The sequence below is a fragment of the Montipora capricornis genome, chromosome 10, assembly GCF_036669925.1.
Source record: "Montipora capricornis isolate CH-2021 chromosome 10, ASM3666992v2, whole genome shotgun sequence".
In the NCBI taxonomy this organism is placed as follows: Eukaryota; Metazoa; Cnidaria; class Anthozoa; order Scleractinia; family Acroporidae; genus Montipora; species Montipora capricornis.
In genome coordinates, this window is record NC_090892.1 from 60293873 (window position 1) to 60314570 (window position 20698).

The 20698-nt window shown below is 40.3% G+C and overlaps 3 protein-coding genes and 2 pseudogenes across 6 annotated transcripts; 2 read left to right on the forward strand and 3 right to left on the reverse strand.

Moving 5' to 3' along the window:
• LOC138021114 (adenosine receptor A3-like) overlaps positions 1-2163 on the reverse strand; it is a 3444-nt pseudogene extending 1281 nt beyond the window's left edge.
• Positions 2164-2212: 49 nt separating this feature from the next.
• Positions 2213-3986, forward strand: LOC138021115 (ALK tyrosine kinase receptor-like). Its single transcript, XM_068867984.1, has 2 exons — positions 2213-2234; positions 3151-3986. The coding sequence occupies exons 1-2, from the start codon at positions 2213-2215 to the stop codon at positions 3984-3986; spliced, it is 858 nt and encodes a 285-aa protein (XP_068724085.1).
• Positions 3987-6068: 2082 nt separating this feature from the next.
• Positions 6069-16291, reverse strand: LOC138021453 (histamine H2 receptor-like). Of its 3 annotated transcripts, none has more exons than XM_068868333.1 (3): positions 16211-16291; positions 11766-11931; positions 6069-7316 (listed from the first exon to the last, which is right to left on the reverse strand). In XM_068868333.1, the coding sequence occupies exons 2-3, from the start codon at positions 11776-11778 to the stop codon at positions 6343-6345; spliced, it is 987 nt and encodes a 328-aa protein (XP_068724434.1). In that variant the 5' UTR covers positions 11779-11931; positions 16211-16291; the 3' UTR covers positions 6069-6342. The 3 variants fall into 3 exon arrangements, with proteins under 3 accessions (XP_068724434.1, XP_068724433.1, XP_068724432.1); XM_068868332.1 differs by lacking the exon at positions 16211-16291 and adding an exon at positions 12016-12067; XM_068868331.1 differs by lacking the exon at positions 16211-16291 and having other exon boundaries at positions 11766-12067.
• On the forward strand, positions 13090-17289 carry LOC138021454 (uncharacterized). Of its 2 annotated transcripts, none has more exons than XM_068868336.1 (2): positions 13090-13175; positions 15310-17289. In XM_068868336.1, the coding sequence occupies exon 2, from the start codon at positions 15417-15419 to the stop codon at positions 16332-16334; it is 918 nt and encodes a 305-aa protein (XP_068724437.1). In that variant the 5' UTR covers positions 13090-13175; positions 15310-15416; the 3' UTR covers positions 16335-17289. The 2 variants fall into 2 exon arrangements, with proteins under 2 accessions (XP_068724437.1, XP_068724436.1); XM_068868335.1 differs by lacking the exon at positions 13090-13175 and adding an exon at positions 14804-15000.
• On the reverse strand, positions 17141-20196 carry LOC138021452 (uncharacterized; annotated as a pseudogene).
• Positions 20197-20698: the final 502 nt, after the last annotated feature.

Consider the following 20698-nt stretch of genomic DNA (forward strand, 5'->3'; position numbering starts at 1 on the left):
ATGTAGCGTTCAAATGCAAGAGTCAGTATTGTCAAGGAGGATGCTACCATTGCAAAATACAGTGATGTGTAGGCAACAAAATACAAATACCAATGCAACAACGGCTTCTCAGGAATCAAAGGGAGTAAGCCAAGCAATAGCTCACTCGGAATTCCAACAATGAGGTCACACACCGCCAGATTTAAGATGAGATAATTTGGAATGGTCTTCAGTTCTCTGTATGGATCCTTTACAATCGCGATCACCACTAAAGGGTTTCCGAACACGGTTAGGAAGCATAAAACTAACGCTGCAATAGCCAAGCTCTCAGGAACAGGATCCACAGTGCAAGTCGAATTATCAATGCTTTTCCAGGTACCTAATGGAAATAGCAAGAATATTTAGAAAAACGCTTGGCAAGCACTTGAAATCTAGTTGTGACTTATACATTGAATTGAGATGAGCCTGAGATGAGTTTCTTTGACGAAGCCTCAAAATGATCACCCTGGGTGCCAGAGGTTTTATTTTTCTTTCGCGACGAGTAATGGCGTACTTATAGAGATCTCGCTAAAGGGGAGAAAAGCCCTCTGGCACCCAGGATACAAAATGATACCCAGCCTGAAGAAAATTGCCAATTGGAAAAGCCTGCTGAGTAATCCCTCCTTTCGTATCCAGATTTTTTAACATCGGTTCATTGCGGTAATTATTGTACATGTAGCTGAAGCCCATAACACAGAAGTGTCGATGTGTCTCATTTGTTCTTGGCCCATCAGCTCACTGTATTATCTAAATATAGAATACAGGTCCCGCCAAATTATGGCCAATCACATTGGGCCTGATGACCAAAGCGCTTCTGATTGGTCAGCAAAATCACTGATACTGCAACATACGCAATACCGCCACGTTTTTCGAAATAGAAGCCAGTTTTTCGTTAACTCTAAGTCGATATTTCTTAGATAGACACACCGCTTAATAACCCTTGAAAGTGGATTTCAGTTAAGCCACAGTATAGCGATGAATTTGACAAATTCGCAGGATATTCATGCATGTTTTTTTACTTGGGATATTTTGTTACTGTTTTTATTGTTTAGTTTTAATCGTATAGACCTAGCGTACTCTGCACAGAAGTCCATCAGCCAGAAGTCTGTCGTTGGCTCTCATTTGGCCTTTGCCCATCACATCAAACGTATTATCTAAATTTAGCCAAAATAAAGTCCAGCCAAATAATGGCCAATCAGATTGAGCCTGATATCAGCAACGCCTCTGATTGGTCAGCATGCGTGGATCGCAATGGCGCTATGTTACTTCCCCGGCTGCAAAAAATTATAGCAGTAGCACTTCTAAAAAAGATAACACCGTAAGCTAATGGGCCGCATTCCATCGAAAATCGATACTTCTGGATTACGGACTTCTGCTCTGTGTTGTTGTTCTCGCTGTTATCGTCATTATAACTGTGTATTTCAGTTGCTTTGGTAATTTTGTAGGAGGACTGTCGTTGGAATGGATGTCAAAATAACGGCTTTTGTGTCCAACAAGAGAAAGCGTACGCTTGCATTTGTGAGATTCCGTGGACAGGGAGCTTCTGTGAAACAAAAATCAGTAAGTTTGTTTATAAATATTCACGCTGTAATGATGGTAATAAACCGGTTTTCAACCGAATATCGAAAGACATTTCGTGATTGCTTTGTTGTTTTTCACTTAGAAATTTCGTATCACACCGATCTCTTAATGTGATCCACCTTCCCACACGCTTGCCGTGGGAGAACACTTTTCTTGTTCCCAACCCAGCTTACCACATCTGTTGCATGTGGAGCTGCCACTCAAAGGGGTGCCAAAAACCGCCGGATGTAGAGGCTGCGCCATGCTGATCAGGTCCAAGAAGCCGAATCAGCTATGTGATTGTGACAACCCTAAATTGAGTGTGCGGCAAGTCGTTTCCCCCGTGTCCTAATAGTCAGTTGGCGTACTTCCCTGAGGAGATTTACCGTTATGTTGGCTCGTCAGTTGTCTTACCACAGTTACTGGTGGCTGTTGACCAAGAAAAGCTCGTGGCTGTTCAGATCTTCGTGCAGAAGCATCGGACGATGATGTCTCCAGTTTCTTTAGTTCTTTTGGTGAAGTCCTTTCTGTTAAGCGTAGACTAGTACGTTCGATGGCTTTCCCGCGCTCTACAATGGCAACCATGTTGTGAAGATAGCCTTGGACAGTGAAGTGCCGTATTTTGTTCGTGTTCATGATTTTCCTTGTCGTGCGTGGTATGCTGGTCAGCCCCCTCAGTGTTTTGTCGGCCGTAAGTTTGGTCATCGTGCCTCAGACTGCCCTCAGACTGGCGTTGTCATCAGCCCGGTCATTTGGCTAGGGAGATATCGGCAGTTCTGCCGTATGGGCTTCTGGCCGCATGTAATTCTTTGCGTCAGGACTCACTCATTTCATGGTCTTCATCTGTTTTGATTGGCAAAATTCACACTCCGGCCTCGATCAGATCGATAATCTTGTCAGAGGCCACAGATGACTATTCCCGGCAAAATGCCTAAATAGTACTCTCCACTAAAGCGCCAAGCCTGATCCCCACAATTAAATCTACAAGAAGTTCTAAGTCTAGAACAGTAAGGGCTAGAAACCGTAGACCCGGCTAGTTGGACGTTAAAGTAGGACACATTTTTTCCTGGTCTCGTGGTCTATCCGTCCAGCTGGCAGGATTGACTTGAAGAGGTCTTGAGATTATTGTACCCATAAAAACTGAACGCAGTCAGACGTCAGGCTGTGTATGTCGCATGTTGTGAAACCTTGCCTGAGAAGGAAAAGTAAAGCAGGCCATAAAATCGAATGAAATCTGAACGAGAAATTTCTTGACCTATGGAAACCTACTTTACCATTTTTACCTCCACATAATGTACCCACTGTTCATGTAGCACTAAAATACTAGCAATAATTTAACGCGCGAACCTACTTGTAAGAAGAATGAAAAAGCTATTATAGCTGCTGCGGCGTCACAGACTGTTTTGTATTTCTGTTTTTAAAGAGTAATTTCCGTGCACAGCAATAGATAATTCCAGACCAACTATTGAAAATTTCATGATGGAAATAGCTATTATCCAAGGAATTGAGATTTATTATAACTCGGGTTAAGGTGTGTTTTAAAAATTACAGGATTTCAATATTTACTTTTAGCTTTGTACAACTTCACCACCCTTGGAGCTAAAGGAAGACTTGGTCCAGAGAGTAATGCAGATTACAGCGGCACCGGACTTGAACAAGTTAACGTCAACATAGGAGTGCAAGAGTGGCAGGTGCCGGTCACCGCAAGGTTTAACGTGGAAGCTTGCGGTGCATCAGGGGGCGAGGGAATCTCGCACAAAGGAGGCAGGGGTGCGAAAGTCAGAGGTATACTTCGACTAGATAAAGGACACAAATTGAGAATAGTTGTTGGGCAAAGGGGTTTAACGCAAGGCAATCCTAACCATGGAAGTGGGGGTGGTGGAACATTTGTGTTTCGCCCCACAAAACCCACTGACCTTATTCTTGCTGCGGGTGGGGGTGGAGGTGGAAGTCAAGTCGACGGTTTGCCCGGAAATGATCAGCCAAATGGCAGTGGAAATGCGGCAGGTAGCAATGGTAACGGTGGTATTGTTTGCCAACATGTTGACGGTCTTAGCCCTCGCATGGACTCTGGGTCTGGAGCTGGCTTCAATCAGAGCGGGGGATGTCTGCTGAATTTGCACGACAATTGCAGCAATAGTAAATGTGAAGAAGGAGGAAGATCTTTGGATGGCAATTTTCAAGGTGGTGACAGTAGACATAGTGGCTGTGACGGTGGATTTGGCGGCGGTGGCGCTTGCGGTAATTCCCCTGGAGGAGGGGGCGGGTATTCCGGGGGAGGAGTGGCAAACAATAGGCAGGCCGGAGGAGGTGGATCGTACATTCCTAGTCATAACAACGAATGGAACGCAACTAAAGGAGGATGTGATGAGGGGGATGGGTATGTTTCTTTCGTCATTGTAGATTAACCGCTTAGTTGAGTGCCTGGCTACTGAACGTCCAATGCACATGATTAGATACACGCCAGTTTTGATATCCAACATGAGCGGCCCTTTAAGTGCGAGCATTTGCTACTTATTCCTAGAAATAAGACAAGCCTAAGGGTTAGTGTTTTTATGTTTTTCGTGAGGATCGAAGGCAGCTGTTTCTCTTTACTAGAGGACCGGAGATTAGAGGACACTTTGTGACATTAATTGTCAGTAGAAGAGCAAGGGGACACTTCGTGACGCTTTATTGACTCGCATCTAATTACTAATACGTGTATTTTTGGACATAGAGAGATTTTCAATTGAGTGCCGAAAGTAATGAGCGAATTGCAATGGTTTTGCATTACTTCACTCAGTGATTGGTTCAAATTTCTCGCGCCACGTTTTCAACCAATCAGAAGTGAAACCAAAGCCAATCGTGGCTCGTGCGTGCACATTTTCCCGCGCTTTGTGTCGGCTACGTGTAATTACTTCGTGATTTGTTTGCCGGATTGTCTCCGTCCTTTTTGATTGGCCAAAGTAATTACTTTGGTTTTGGTTTTACGACACTCAATTGAAACTCGCTCTATCTGAAAAGCTTTCACACATTAGAAAGTCTCTCGTATATTTTACTGTGGCTAACGCCAATCGTCGATTTTACGGGGCACCATTCATGCAGTAAAGGAATAAGGAGTAGTTTGTTTAACCAAATGAAAACGTTTCTCATCACAGCTAAAATGTGCAAAAAATTATTTCCTAAGTGAATGAATGAATTTATCATGATGTCTTTCCAAAAGATAATAAAGAAACAAAGGAAGAGAGTACGAAAGGTGCAGTTCAAAAATCAAGATCTCACTTTTCCATTTCAGGGGCGGATCTAGCATTTTTTGAAAGTGGGGGCCGAACAAGAATACTAATCAGCGCGCCTCAGTAGCGCCTTCGGCGCTACTTTGTGGGGGGGTTTGGGGGCATCCCCCCCCCCCCCCCCCCCAGACAATTTTGAAAATTTGGGTACTCTTGCATGCAATCTGGTGCAATCTGGAAAGTAAAATATCAGGATTTCATGTTGAATAAAATTATAAGTTGTGGTTATAATGATGCATGGTTTGTGACTCCTCGCTCCAAAGTCACAACAGCCTTGGAAGAAACGAATGAAGTGTCTGTAGACCACAAGTGCGTAGGATGGTGATCTTTACGTCTGCTTTCTTAGCCATTTTCTGAATCTTTTCATGCACTGAATGCGCAAACACTGTTTTTGCATCCTTGCGTATATCTGTCAGCTGATCTTTCACCACGTTAATATGCCTGTATGCCTCAATAACATCTAATGTCGAACCCTGTAACGAACGGCTAAGTCCTACCCTGAATCCAAAGAGATGCTTGGCAGTGTAAAAGGCAGCAATGAACACAGGGTTCATGATTTGATGGAACAGCACACAAGCACGTACGTGTCACAATGATATTCTATTTGTACCTAACCAAAAATATATAATTATATATATACACATTAAGATACTACGTTGTTACAGTCTCTGTAAAATAGGTTGACTGTAGACAAGGAATTCTCATCCAGTCTTCTTCGTCATTCTTCACTGACTGTTCGCACAAACAACCATAAAAAGGCGGGAAATGACGTCATCAACATCCTAACTAGTGGGGATATGAAAAATACGCCACTCGGGTCCCGGATGTAGTTACGTATACATTTTATGAGTGGTGTTTTCTTCCAGTAAAACACTCCTGTTTAAAGAGTGATATACAAAGGTTGCTATGGAAACACAGCGACGGAGCAATTCTGTTGAGCATATAACAGATAAAAAATCGCTTGTGCATTTTGTGAATTATGGGCACGAGTGATATTTTGAAACATCAATCGTGCCCATAAACTGGTCTTAAAATGCACTCGCGTTCATGCCATTTCCTATACATAACCCAAGGGACGAACAAGGTACGTCCCACAATATTCATTCAACATCGTCTTTCCCTTAATTAACTATCACTGAACTTGGAAAAAAATTGTTTGATCGTTACATCCACGTGGTTAACGGTAAAATACTTTTCTACAGAAGAGAATAGGATATAAAATTTGTAGGAGGACAATTAATGAACTGTTTAGTTGGGGATGAATTACAAACTGAAGGAAATTGAGCTTTTTCCTACTCCGAGCACAACTCCAATCGCTGGTCTTAACCACAATTCCAGCTTTTGGTTTAAAAGTACCTAAATGAGACGTTTGCGAACTAAACATTCGATCAAGTACGGATGCTTGCATGATTCAGTCATGATTAAATTGAATTGTCAAGTCTAGTGGTCTGCTGTAGGATCTATCATTTTTTATCGAGAGACCTAGCTTATCTCCTCAGACGACCGGCCTAATAAATTCTTCAGAAAGTACACTGAAACGATGAGTGCGGCCGCAGTAAGAGCGGAATATGGCTCGAACTGCTCTTCTAAATTTGCCATACCTTAATGCGTAAATAACAGGATTCAATAGTGAACTCAACAAGCCTGAAAATCTCACCCAGTCAGCGGGCGTTTCTAGACTCAGACGCTTCTCTTTCGAAGCTTTATAAAATATATTCTCCATCACGAAGCAAGGTGTCCAGCAAAGAGCAAAAGCGCCCACAAAGAGAAAGACTGACATGGCGATCTCCCTTTCGCGACGGCGAACGTTTTCATTGAAATCATCACTTGCTAATAAACTACTCCCCGAGCTTTCAAGGCTGTTCTCAAGGTCCTGACGAATGCATTTTCGCACCAAGTAAAATATCCTTGAGTAAATGATAAACATAAAAACCATGGCTGGAAATCCGACTGCGTCGACGATTATTAGTCTGTACTCTTTCTCATTACATTGATTCAGCAGAGAAAGTAGCGCAGCGCAAGCAGCGAGAAGCCATATGTAGACGATAGATAGTTTCAGATGTGAGTGCACCAGGAATTCTTTGCTTCTAAAAGGAGCCTCCACCATAATGTAGCGTTCAAATGCAAGAGTCAGTATTGTCAAGGAGGATGCTACCATTGCAAAATACAGTGATGTGTAGGCAACAAAATACAAATTCCCATACAACGACGACTTTTGGGGAGGAATAAAAGGGAGTAGGCCAAGCAATAGCTCACTTGGAATTCCAACAATGAGGTCGCACACCGCCAGATTTAAGATGAGATAATTTGGAATGGTCTTCAGTTCTCTGTATGGATCCTTTACAATCGCGATCACCACTAAAGAGTTTCCGAACACGGTTAGGAAGCATAAAACTAACGCTGCAATAGCCAAGCTCTCAGGAACAGGATCCACAGTGCAAGTCGAATTATCAATGCTTTTCCAGGTACCTAATGGAAATAGCAAGAATATTTAGAAAAACGCTTGGCAAGCACTTGAAATCTAGTTGTGACTTATACATTGAATTGAGATGAGCCTGAGATGAGTTTCTTTGACGAAGCCTCAAAATGATCACCCTGGGTGCCAGAGGTTTTATTTTTCTTTCGCGACGAGTAATGGCGTACTTATAGAGATCTCGCTAAAGGGGAGAAAAGCCCTCTGGCACCCAGGATACAAAATGATACCCAGCCTGAAGAAAATTGCCAATTGGAAAAGCCTGCTGAGTAATCCCTCCTTTCGTATCCAGATTTTTTAACATCGGTTCATTGCGGTAATTATTGTACATGTAGCTGAAGCCCATAACACAGAAGTGTCGATGTGTCTCATTTGTTCTTGGCCCATCAGCTCACTGTATTATCTAAATATAGAATACAGGTCCCGCCAAATTATGGCCAATCACATTGGGCCTGATGACCAGAGCGCTTCTGATTGGTCAGCAAAATCACGGATACTGCAACATACGCAATACCGCCACGTTTTTTCCTGCAAAAATCGAACAATATATAGAGAGCTTTAGATTCTAGGACGGGATTGACTACGAGTATGAGATTTTCTCATAGAACAATAATACGCGCGCAAACCAGAGTCATTTTGGTGGGAAAAACGTGATGTCGCCATTTTAGTACGAAGTTTTGCAAAATGTCGTCGTGTCAAAACAAGTCACCAAAACGGGAGCAGTTTTGGCGTTTTTCCACCTGGAAAAGGCTCAGATACCATCAATAAGAATATCGGAGGAACCTACGTTGCTAACAAAGAAAAAGATTACCTCGTCCGGGTTGTAACTTTTCTAAGTATTTTCGCTAAAAACGGGCAGTCAAATCTCGTACTCTCTCTCGTCCTCGTAGCCGTTCTAAAAATAGTGAATACCGAAAACTGTGATGGGCCGCATTCCATTTAAGATCGAGACTTCGGTGTTCTGGACTCTTGACATGTAGCCTAAAAAGGTAACTTTTTGAGCTCCATTCAAAATTTATTCAATACATGGTAGAACCAAAATCTATCTGGGGCCGGTTGCTCGAAGCCTGGTTAGCGCTAACCGTTGGTTAACAGGTATCAAATCCTATACGTGTCCATGGTATTTAACGCTGATTAGACTTGATACCTCTTAACCAACGGTTAGTGGTAGCCAGGCTCCGAGAAACCGGCCCCTGGTTGTATTGTGAACATTAGCTATCCATTCATTTGCTCTTGCCAACATCGTGCACTAATGAATTACAAGAGCTTATCAACGGGAGCTTCAATCTCCACTAATTCCTTTACTCAACCCTTTCCCCAGTAAATTTATTTTTAGAAACTGGTTTTTCCCGCGAAAAGTATCCTATTTCCCTTCACGCTGAGACAGCTTTGTTTTGATTGTCTTTTCTCACTGTGAGCGTGCTGTGTCTCCTAAGGAATGCAATCTTAGGCCAAGTATGGAAGATTGAGGTTCCCCTTGATAAACTGGTGTGAATTATCAAGCGTCCTCGCTCCCCCCGTACCCAAACAGTCAAAGAGATTAGCATCATACAAGAGCAATAACCAGGAGCTAGTATACAACTTCAAAATTAGGTCTATGTAACGACATTTTCACGGATCAAGCTATTTTCAGACGAGCTCGTAAATAAGATTTGGCTCGCACGAGCGACCATTCTCTATCCCATGCGTAGGAATTTCTCATGCGATACTTGTGATTGGCTGGAAGTTCTAGTTTCGCGGGAAAATCAATCTAATAATAACTCGGTCTGTAAAATTACATTCCACAAATACAATGAAGTTGTACGCTCCTAGTCATGGGTTCCTGCATCTTATAAATGTTGTATTAAAATCAGTAAGCAGGTATTTCAGGGGCTCGTACCAGTAAGACGAGCTAAGGGGCCGGCCGGCCATGGCGTTTCCTCTCATGTGACTTTTTCATGACAAAATTTTAAAGCTTAAACAGATGAAACTCAAGCCTGTTTTGACTGTTTTGCTCGCTAAACTCATTACTAACGGATGAATGCAGATGAAATGTTTGTGCGAAAGGTATCAAGAGTCCATTTCCCAAGAGTAAAAATTTGGTATTAGGTTTGTCCCCATCAGCGTCAGAAAATTGTCTATTTTTGAACCAAGTTTTGCGGAAATATTTAACAACGCAACGTTTTCTTTGCAGATTCGCTTTTCGTCGACACGCATCCGGCGAATCCGCAACTTTTTGAATCCGCTCTCCAGAGTGAAAGTTTTGAATACCCAAAGAATTTGGAATCGTGTGGACGGTCCAATCCGGATACTTTCAAATCCGATGACGTTACAAAAACTCAGATCCAGTCATTACCGCATAAATATTAAACATGGTCGCTGAACGAAATGCTCTCGCTTCTCTTGTCGCCAACTCGAACACTTAATGGCGCATGCTCTGTTGGAAATAGTCACAGAGGTGTCCTGGATACTAGAACGAATGCAGATACGTGTGGACGGGCAAATTCGACTTGAATGCGATACATGCGGACGTGAAAACCTTTTAATCCGTAGCGAAAACGTTGTGGATTCAAAAATATCCGGAAAATTTGGTTTGAAAATAGACTATTTTCTGACACTGATGGAGACTACAATAGGCCAATTTGGGTAAATCGTAATCGTACTCTTTGGTGATGGTGAAAATAAAACGAAAACGCCAATTACTTAATCCTACGAAGATTTTCAATGCAGACCAAGATGAATAGACCTTTTTACAGTTATGTACTTAGTTACCTACAATAATACAATACATGCTTAAATGACCACTCCTCGTAGAACAACATTCAGCAACAACGGTGAAAGAAAGTGAGACTGGAGTTAACCTTGTTATGATACACACCCAGAGGAGTCTGGATACACACCCTTCTCTTTTTCTTGTGTTAACGATGTCGTTCTCATGCTAATTAATTGGAATTTACATGAGAAAAGCAGTGAGGTTTTCAACTCTAGCCTCATTTTCATTCATAGGCCAGGTAACTTATTAAAGCATACAACTGTAAAATGGTCTATTGTAAAGAAAATTAAGAGCTGAAAGAAAAACAAAATTCTCACGACATGCGAACTATTAAGGACCAAAAGAAGTTGTTCCAGTTTTTTTTTTTTCCATTCGAAGAAACTGTCCTCCTTTGATTTGTTGGGTTTGTCGCAACGGACAAATCTAAATATGTCCGCACTGAAGTTTGTTGGTTTTTGAGGGACTTTTTCACATCAATGACAATTTCAAATAGTTGTTTCGCAGATCAAGGGGCACCGTGCATCTCGTTTTTTCAGTCACACGTGGCGTTACCGTTGCCTGCCGTAGCAGAAGACGGATGAAGATGATGATTGGTGTCTCCTGAGCAATGGGCTAAATAATTTGTTAGGAGGTATATTCAAGATGCATTCCGCTGAAACCAAGTCATTTTAATTCACCTTTCCGTTATCATGGACAGGTCCTTTTTTCAGCCTTTTTGAAATGGCGTCCTGCTTCAGTTTAGCCTTTTGAGGCTTTGTCACGCGTCACGTCACGCAGGGAAGGAAGTTAAGCTCAGTCAGTGACCTGTTGCAAGAGCGTGACCACAAAAATTGCTGATGCTCTGATACGTATTAAATGTCATCTGAGTCATCGGACTCATCGGAGCTTAGGCATTATCCCATTCGCGAATTTACTAATTTCTACAAAGGATCGCAGAGAACTCTTTAGGGACTCCCCCTTATAGCAAACATTTAATATCCTCTTCTTTGTATTTCTTTGTACCGCCCGGAATCCTTCGGTTATTATTTTATTTCCGTGCGATAATAGCAGCGTCCGGCGCGTATCCCTCAGTGGCGTGCCACAAATAACAACATTTACGCGCTTCGCACTACTTTCCATTCGTCGTAAACTGGAATTGAAATTTCGAATTTCATAGTATCAGATATCGACTACAAGGACCGAACACAAGCTTACGCCGAAAGCTTAAGCTAAAGTAGTTACTAGCGCTGAAGGTTAAACCATCATTTCACTCTCCGAAATGTGTTGAACATATCGAAAAATATCGGTCAACTATAAAGAAAAACTTAGTACCTTGAAAATTTACTGGGCTTTACAGTAAGAGTGCAAACGCTTCGGGTAATTTGACCAAGCTCGTAAGAGTAGCAACGTGTACAATTGTAGCAAGCCACCGTGTGATGATGAAGCATGAAGTATCTTTGATTTAATATAACCATGTTTCAGCCTATTGTCCTCGATAAAAAGTGACGGATGCAGCTCATCAACGAAGGATGCTGTTAAGGGTTCTCACTACTATTCATTTGAAAACAGCACAGGGGCCCGGCCTAGGTTTATTTTGAGGTCGTTATGGCTCTTCAGAAAGGCCGTGTCATATTAAATGCCTTCAAATTCCTCCTACTTAATAGAAGACTTTTGGTACATTTACCAACGGAAAAAAGAAATTACAGTATCTTACTTGATCCATCCATTTTTGTAAACTCTTTATCAAGTCTTCTTTGCTTGCTTCACGCCGATTGTGACCAATGTGTTAGCAAATAGGATTTATGAATACTAGAACACTTCTCGCCCACGCTGATTCGCACACGTGATTGGACGGCAACAGACTCAAGGCCAACCGATTTCTGCCAAACGAAAAAAATCAGTTCTTTAAAAACTGTCACTCAGTACCGGAAAATTGAATGCCTTCCCTCGATATAAGACGTTACCGTTGAAAGAGTCACAGAGAGAAACTATTTCACAAGCACATGAAGGCGTGACAGACAGTAACGCCGTTGTCAATAAGGAGGAAGTCATGGAAAATTTGCATTGTACTCTCCATTCTTTCCGTGTCTACCTAAAAATAGGGTTTATTTAGTCACGCGATCAGCGGCAATGATTTTCTTAACCGAGACAAAAAACAAACAAAACAAAATCAAAAAGACTTCGCAAGCAAACAACAGTGCTTGTTCGCTCACGCGATAAGAAACCATACCTTTTTTTAACAGAGTAAAAAAGGAAAATTTGTTTTAATTCCGAGAGGATTGGTCTTTGATCGCAGTTAAGTCACGTCCCTAAACGATTGCGACATCCAGGATAACCCCTTATTTTTCTCATATGATGGACCTTTCTTTTCCCTATATCCATATACTATGTAAATCACTGATACATAATCAATGAAATATTTCAAGGTTCGTCGATTTAGAATGAAGACATTAATCATCTGCAATGTTTCTGTTCAAAAAGAAAATAAAAGATCTTATGTCCATATAATATATGCATCTTATTCGATGGATATTTTGCGCGTTGCGTAGTATTTTTCCGAGCCCCGCAGGGGCGAGGAAAAATACGAGCAATGAGCAAAATGTCCGAGAGTATTATATGTTAAACCATCGAATAAGATATTTATTATTCCAATACAAAAAGGTGTTATTTTGATTCAATTTTATCTGGTAAGAGTGTTTCTAAAAAAATGCATCATGTGTCCTTCGGGGCTTGAAAACGATGTAAACAGAAGAGAAAACCAGCGAAATGTACTTTATTTGATTGTATAAACGAAATGACGAGAGACAAGCTATGACAAGCTTAATTCTCAGGCTTAGTATCGCGTTAAAGACAATTTCTTTCATTGAAAAAGTGCCGTTCCGTCCGTATTTGCTCTGTTCTAAACCGCTACAGTGTATTACCGTCTCATATTTTGCGCTTTCTCTTGACCAAATATGGTAAAATGGCGTAATAGTGGAATAATAGAACAAGACGCCTAAGGGCGTTTCCGTTGGATGCACAAACGGCTAACAGAAATTGTACTAGTAATAGTTAAAGAGCGTTGTGAGTAGACGGTTTGATCATGGCGGACACAATGGTGTACCAATCGGAACAGAAACTAATGGTAACGTAAGGTCAATGTTTACCGCAATTTAGCCACCACTGTTTAAAGCAAGGGGTAAAGTTTTTTCAGTCTTGAGTAATGTGAATAAATCTTGATTTTGCACGGTTTAATGCCAATGCTTTATTTAGATGTCAGTTGTTGTCAGGGTTGTAGAAATATAAAATGCTTACAATAAGCAATATGATCATAATAAATTTGGAGAAGTTTCGTGGTATTGTGGGACTGCAAATGTAAAAAAGAAAGGCGCTTTTTATATTTCGTCGTCTATAAAATATATTCAATAAACAGTAGAGAAAATGGTTTCTGAAATACATCTTAATTGCACACAAGACAAGTTACAAGTTCACACATTGATTGTGTGGAGCATGGTTTTGCATGAAAGAGCTTTCTGTTGAGCTACAATCTTGAAGAGGAAGTGAATAATGAACTCAACGCTTCTTGCATTTGTTTCTATGAAGTTTGCTTTCAGAAAATAAAAGTACATGAAACATCGTATAACAATTCATTGCTAAGGAATAATGAGTGAACCCAAGAGCTTCATGTTTTCAGTAGTTACTTTGGTGCAGTTGTTCACCAGTTTTAGATAATTTTCTAGATGAAACAAAGTATTAAAAAAGTACTATAATTAGCGGTCCATCAATGATGACATCATGGGTCAAGTATCCATGGGATGGAATTTTCAATGTGTCTTGCTGACATTGTATTGTACAACTCCTGTGTTGAGTACTTTGTGTTGTTTCCGTAGTTACCTCAATTAATGTGCTGTTCTATCACGTAATTAGTACTGAGAAATGGAAGCTGGAAGGTACTGTTTCTCCAGTTTTCTTTAAAAAGGTGGTGTACACGGTACACATGTGCGATTGTCATATGCCTAAAAGTCTTGTTAACCTTTATCCCATGACTTGCCTCTGGCCGTTCTGATTTTCTTTTTAGCAGTGTTCTTTGGCTAATTTGTGTAATAATAGAAACTCCTTTGTGGTCTCTTGTTGTTATCAGTTACTGAGAGCCTTCAACTGTTGCAGACAAATAGCATAATTGATTTTAAAGATCAGCGGTATGGTATAGTGTCTTGCATTGTGTTCAAGGTTGTGACTGAGGTAGAGCTTGACATTCTTCGTCATTATTCGTCCATGCCCAGTTTACTTGTGTTCAGGTTTTGTTTCAAAAGGCATGGTAATTATCATCTGCGGCGTCAGTTACTCTTGAACTGCAACGGAATAGGCACAATGTAACTGTTTCTCTTAACAATTGATGTCAGTACATTCGTGTGCTGTTGGTTACTTGTACTGATGTTTACTCAAATATGCAGATTTTGTGCGTTACTTGTTGTACCTGCAATTTGTAAGAGAAAAAAATGTAGGTTTCACGCAAAAATACTGTGATGATATACTAACTTGAATAAATGTGTTTCGATTCTATTTAATGGTATCCCGTTCCCATTTCCCTTAATTATTTAGAACCTAGTAATAATTATTTTCAGCTTCGTTGATCTTAATAGTATAGATCTCTTGCTTAGGTTAAGTAGCTCGCCGTTACCTTTGCTAACTCCGAGCTACCAAAGACTATTACCTGAATTTTTGAAATAACGTGCAATCCAACCTGACTTGCACGTGATTCGACCTTGCAGCCAATAAAAATCACACAATTTTTTGGGACGGGCTCGGGATACGGGAAAGTTAAAATTGACTCCCAAGAATACGAAAGGAATGCGCTCTTGAATTTAAGACGCTGGCTGACTTCGTCATCGCGCGTAAATAGTTCGCTTAAAGCAGCTTTTAAAGCTGCTGTCGAAAAGGACCTTGTTGTTGTTTATGACTAAGGCTTGGTAAGTAATGCGAAAATTGATCTTTAAAATTGTTTCATGGTTATTAAAGCTTATACACTCATCGTTCACTCCATCTCCGTTCTCATGGTATAAATCGCTTAGCTTTTCGTGTCTGCCATATTTGTTTTCCGAAGGAAAACCCGACCACTTTGCCGAAGAATTTCGCCGGAGATTATATGACGTCACATCAGTTTCACAGATGGAAACTAGTGACGACCGAAGTTTTGGGGGCTGCTTCTCGTTGATTTATTAGACGACAAGCAATAAGTGCCCAACTGATAAACTATCTTTCTTTTCTCTATATATTAGGCTGTCAAACGTTTGCTAAACGGGACCGAATCCGGGATCATGCAGAATAACGTTCTTGCCATTGGCTTCCTTATTGAACATAGACTGCGGTATAAAACAGAGTAAACATGCCCTTGATCAGTCGTCAAACAGCTCCTAACACTCGATCAAGCGGCCCAGCTTCCACACCAACTAGACCAGGGAGATCCACAGGCGATAAAAGGAGACAAACAAAAGCGAAATCAAAGACATCAAACATTTGTAAACCATCAGCGCAACGAAGCGACCCTGACATCAAAGAAAAAATTCGCCGCATACTTTGGAATTTGGTCGAAAAATACTTTCCTTTGTTAAAGATCAGCTTGGAACCGTTTAGGAGTTCCAATGAGACTGCAGTTTTAAACAGCATCGTGGTAATATTGCTGTTATTTCCGTTTTGGAGTTTTCGCATCCAAATCATTAATGCAGTCACTGTTTTGTGGCAGAAACCTGTTACAGCTGACTTGCCAAGCGTGTATTTTAATGATGATTCAAACCCCTTCACGAAATGTCTTGATGAGGACATGGATAGACATCAAGAGTGGCTTAAAGACAAGGAGGGAAAAAGTACTATTTTCATCAAAGGATTGGCATCAGGATGGAGGAAATCAAATTCCGCGAAAGATCTTGGAGTTTGTTTGTTTGAGTCACTGAAGCAAAGTAAACAAGACACTCGTCCAGTTGACGTAATAACAATCAATGTTTCCAGCAAGCATTCCTTCGTTATAAGGAGCATCTACAATGCAATTGAAGCTCTTTGCGGATCGGAAATTACTGACTTCATTAATCAAATCAATAAAGAATTAATCCGAGATTTTTTCCTAAGCGAAAGTAATAGTTACGATACTGAAATGAAACTTAAATTTCTTTACAAAAAACTCACCGAACTTTTCAAACTGCGAAACAGTCGTACTGTCCTGATTCTTTACAGCTGGAGAGATTCGGACACTGCGGAGCTATCCCGCTTCGGTGGACAAGACACGAATGATATGATAATCAACTCATAGACATAAAAAAAAAGAGGCATAGCGGATGTAAAAATAGGTCCGCAATGCGTACGTGTGTCTAGTGCTGGGTCTTAGCGGTACTTCCGTGGGGTCTTGATTTGTGTAGGTTTGGTTGCAAGTTCAATTCAACAATTTGAACAAGAATTGATTAAAATAATCTTAGCAGCAAGGTTAGGTGGATAAAATCTGGAATACAGAGGCTGGAACATAGACATCAGGGATGAACAAGTTTATTGCAGCCTGTATTACAAAAGGAACCGTAACTGTATGTATTTGATACAATAAGTAAGAAAAAAACATGATTCAAGTTAGGACTTGTGATTTTTTTCTTTTACATCAGAAAATTTAATGAACATATAACTGTAATATAAAAAATAAATAGAAAGTTTAACAACAGGAGAGTATGAAGAAATGCGAACAGCTCTACTACTTGATAATTACTGAAGGTTTCAACTGAGACGGGTTACTGTTGTAATTGAAAATTATACGTGGCAACATCAGTAATCTGCATTAAAAGCCTTGAGTCCCTGTTGAAACTTTCTCTTCTCAATGTATAAGAATTAAAAATACTGTTCATAAATGTACTTCAGTTGCAGTTTTCAATTGAATGTACAAACTCAATTAAATATATAATATCTAAATACTTTTAAATACAAAAAGTCACTTGGGAATATTGCCCCAGTGATAATAACATGAACATTTTTGTCTTTAGTGAAAGATACAACAATGGCTTTGGTATCCTGTTAAATGGTAATATAGAGTGGATGCATTCTGATCTTTACCATTATTTTGGTTCTTGCTGCAGTTTAGTTCTCTGCAACACTGACTGCAGCCACAACTTTAGTTTTCTTATCAAAGGTAACAAAGAGCATTGGTGTATTTAGGAATGCTTCAACACCAATATCTTCACTTAATGACTGCTTAGTGTCAACTTTAAACAACTGTAAGGCACTGAGCAAAGTATCATTAAAAAATGTTACAGTGGTGTTAATGTCATCATGTCTCAGCAATGCTTGCAAGTGGTACTGACTGCTGCAAGCAGACACTTTCTGCCGGAGGCCACATGTTTCACACTTTACTACATTCCCTGGTGTTGCTGGAAGCCTTTTGTTACATTTGCAACATTGGCGATAGCACATGAAATTCTGAACACCAAGGACTTCAGCATTTGTTGATGTTTGAGTGAAGTAGTCTGGCAAATCACCTGGTGAAGCTACTTCCTCTTGGAAGGGATCAGCTGGTGAAATGGAACAGTCATGCTTTGGTGTAGTAAGGTAAATGGAGTAGTTGTCATTATCCTTCCTCACTTTAAGGTTACAGAAGTTATATGTGTTGTCGTCTGCAAATTCTGTAATCAGGTCCTCCCACAGGGTTAGTTTGATTGATCCAGATGGATCTAGGAGGCAAAAATCAGCTTTCGACTTCGTGCCATCTCTTGTGATTATTTTCTTCACTCCAGATAAGTGGACCACTTTGGCTTTGAGATTAATAAGTTGGTTATTGGTGACATTCGAGAGCATCGAGATGTTTAGAGTCGAGGGAATCTCTTCTCATAGAAAAGTGACCTCCTTCAGTTCCTCTATTTGGACTCTTGCATTCATGAGAACACTGTCATTTTTAATAGTTAAGTTGCTAATCTTTACTGGGGACTTTTGTTTGCTGCATCTTTCAAAGTCGAGATGCTTGCTTGAAGAGAAACAGACTCCACGTACTTTGGTCGCTTCTGTTTGAATAAGCATGTCAAAATAGCGACTCTTGTTGGAGTGCTTAACAGGGGATACCTTATGAATGTATCCTGTTAGGTTGTCCATTGTCGTTCAAGTCCTATTACAACTGAGGTGTGTCTACCTGGAGAGCGAAGAGAAATAAATGGTATCAGTAACTGTGGGTTGTAGAAAAGGTATCAAAGAAAAGTGCAATCTGTATGTACTACAGGGCACAAAAGCAATAATCATAAAATAAACATACCTGGATATGTGTTGCATATCACATATCTGCAGATTACCCCTTAGATGTCAATCACAGTGCATGATTGGTATCTAAGGTGTACATTTCATTTTCATTTTCATTTTCATTTTCATTTTTTTTCAAATTCATTTTTTTGTACTCATTAACTACGAATATTCTCTTTAAGTCAAAAAGTAAAACACATGGAAGTTACAGTGAAGGTAATCCCAGCTGACGTAATCGAAAGTTTAACAATATGGTGGAACCAACTGATACTGTAGTTTCAGTGTTGACATTTACATGTAGTTGAGGGCCTGGATTTAATTCAATATCACCTGAAGTCATAAGCTTCATTCTTGATACAGAAAATCTTCTAGAATGGCTGCTTGATTTCTTTAAAAGCTTATTTACGGTTGGTTTGCTTAGATTAACAAAGCTGGTGAAAAAAGTGTCACATCTCTTAAGATATCTTATGTAACACAACTTATAGTCAATAGCAAAGCTGTATAACCTTGAAGACTTAGGAATATATTTCCTAATGATGACCTTAAGTTTATATCTTGTTTTTCTTTTTTTCATAAACTGCCCAATCCGTTTTACCGAGACCCTGGACGGCTCTCGATCTCTACGTCGTTTCTTTTGTTTTTGGTCAGCTATTTTGAAATGTGTATCAATTTCATCTGTTCCACGTGAACACAACATATCCACATCAGTTGTTTTCGAGAAATCGCTTACATTACGTTTAATCGCATTTATACTGCTACTAACATAACTTCTTCTGTTCATATATACCACAGCTTTCGCAGATGTTTCGTCAGTCAAAGGAGTCTTTCCTTTAACATCAGTCAGGTTTCTCGCTCTTCGATAAACATTTTGTGTGATCTCTACGTACGGTGGCCCATAGGGACAAAACACTTCCCAGAATCCAAAACACTTCTCAGAATGCCAAAACACTTCCTAGAATGCCAAAACACTTCCCAGAATCCAAAAACACTTCCTAGAATCCGAAACACTTCCCAGAATCCGAAACACTTCCCAGAATCCAAAACACATCCCAGAATCCAAACCTCATCCCAGAATCCAAAACACTTCCCACACTACAAAACAACTACCAGACGAATAGGTGAGGCCTGGTTACCTGACAAGCTGTCGACCATGCTCGTTGAACAGCAATATACGAGAAAGAGAGAACATCACTATGAAGTTCCCTGCTGTGATATTATTACTGCTTCAGATTATAGCTCATAGTGTAGTATTACCAGACTGTACTTGTGTGGAAACATTCAATTCCGTCGAGGAATGTGTAGCCGCCTACTGGAGAAAAGGGTATCGATATGCGGCCATCTTAATCTTCCTTTCGGTTTATCATGGCATTCACTGGACCCTGAGACAACTGAAATACTTTATAAACCACAAGCTAGGTTTGCGGAGAAGTGTTTTGGCATTCTGGGAAGTGTTTTGGCATTCTAGGAAGTGTTTTGGCATTCTGGGAAGTGTTTTGGATTCTGGGAAGTGTTTTGTCCCTATGGGCCACCGTAGATCTCCAAACGGGCAGGCTCAATAATCCCCACAAGGGGCTCAATTTTCCCCAAATGGGGCTCACGAAGCTGAAGTTCTTTCCTTTAAGCATCGTAAACAACACCGCAGCATGACTATTCTGTTGGCGTGGAGAGCATCGATCCAACACTTGAAAACATCCTTTAAAGCCTTTTACTCGACCACATTGACTCAAACTTCGAAAGATGTGGCATACTGAGAAACCAACGTTATAGAAGTTCATCATAAGTTTACAAGAGCAAAAGGACATTCACAAACTTTCCGAAGTGTGATTTCCTCCTTTCCTCAAAGTACGGGTAAAAGCACTTGGTCGTCAAAAGAGCAGAGTCATCGTCATGTTTTCTTTCCCGAATTCAATTGCTCCCGACTCTTCTTTGCGGTTTTCTACTTGAATCCAATTGGTCAACCGACAGTTTCCGAAATTATAACGATAAAATGTCGACATGGTTACACATTCCACTGGTGGAAAATCAGTGTACACTTCATGTTATTGGTCGCGTAAGGTAAACTATGAGTAAAACATCATATTTCGTGCTCAAATGTGGCGTATATAAAGTGCTTTTCGAATTCCGTACGCTCTTCCAGTGTGTCTGCGTGCTAACGCACTAGACACAAAAAGCCGCAGAACTCATCGTGGCGATTTCAACGGCCTCAAAGCCAAATTCCAGGAAATATTTTACGCTGCAGCTTATATTTCAAATCTTTTTTTAATTTTTTTTTAATTTTTTATTTATTCCCACACACCTATAATATTAACAATACATATGTACATGCAGTAATTACAATTATAGAACAACTACTTACTCTACTTACAGTACTACATTTACTTACACTTCATTACAATACTTGTCTAATGCCTA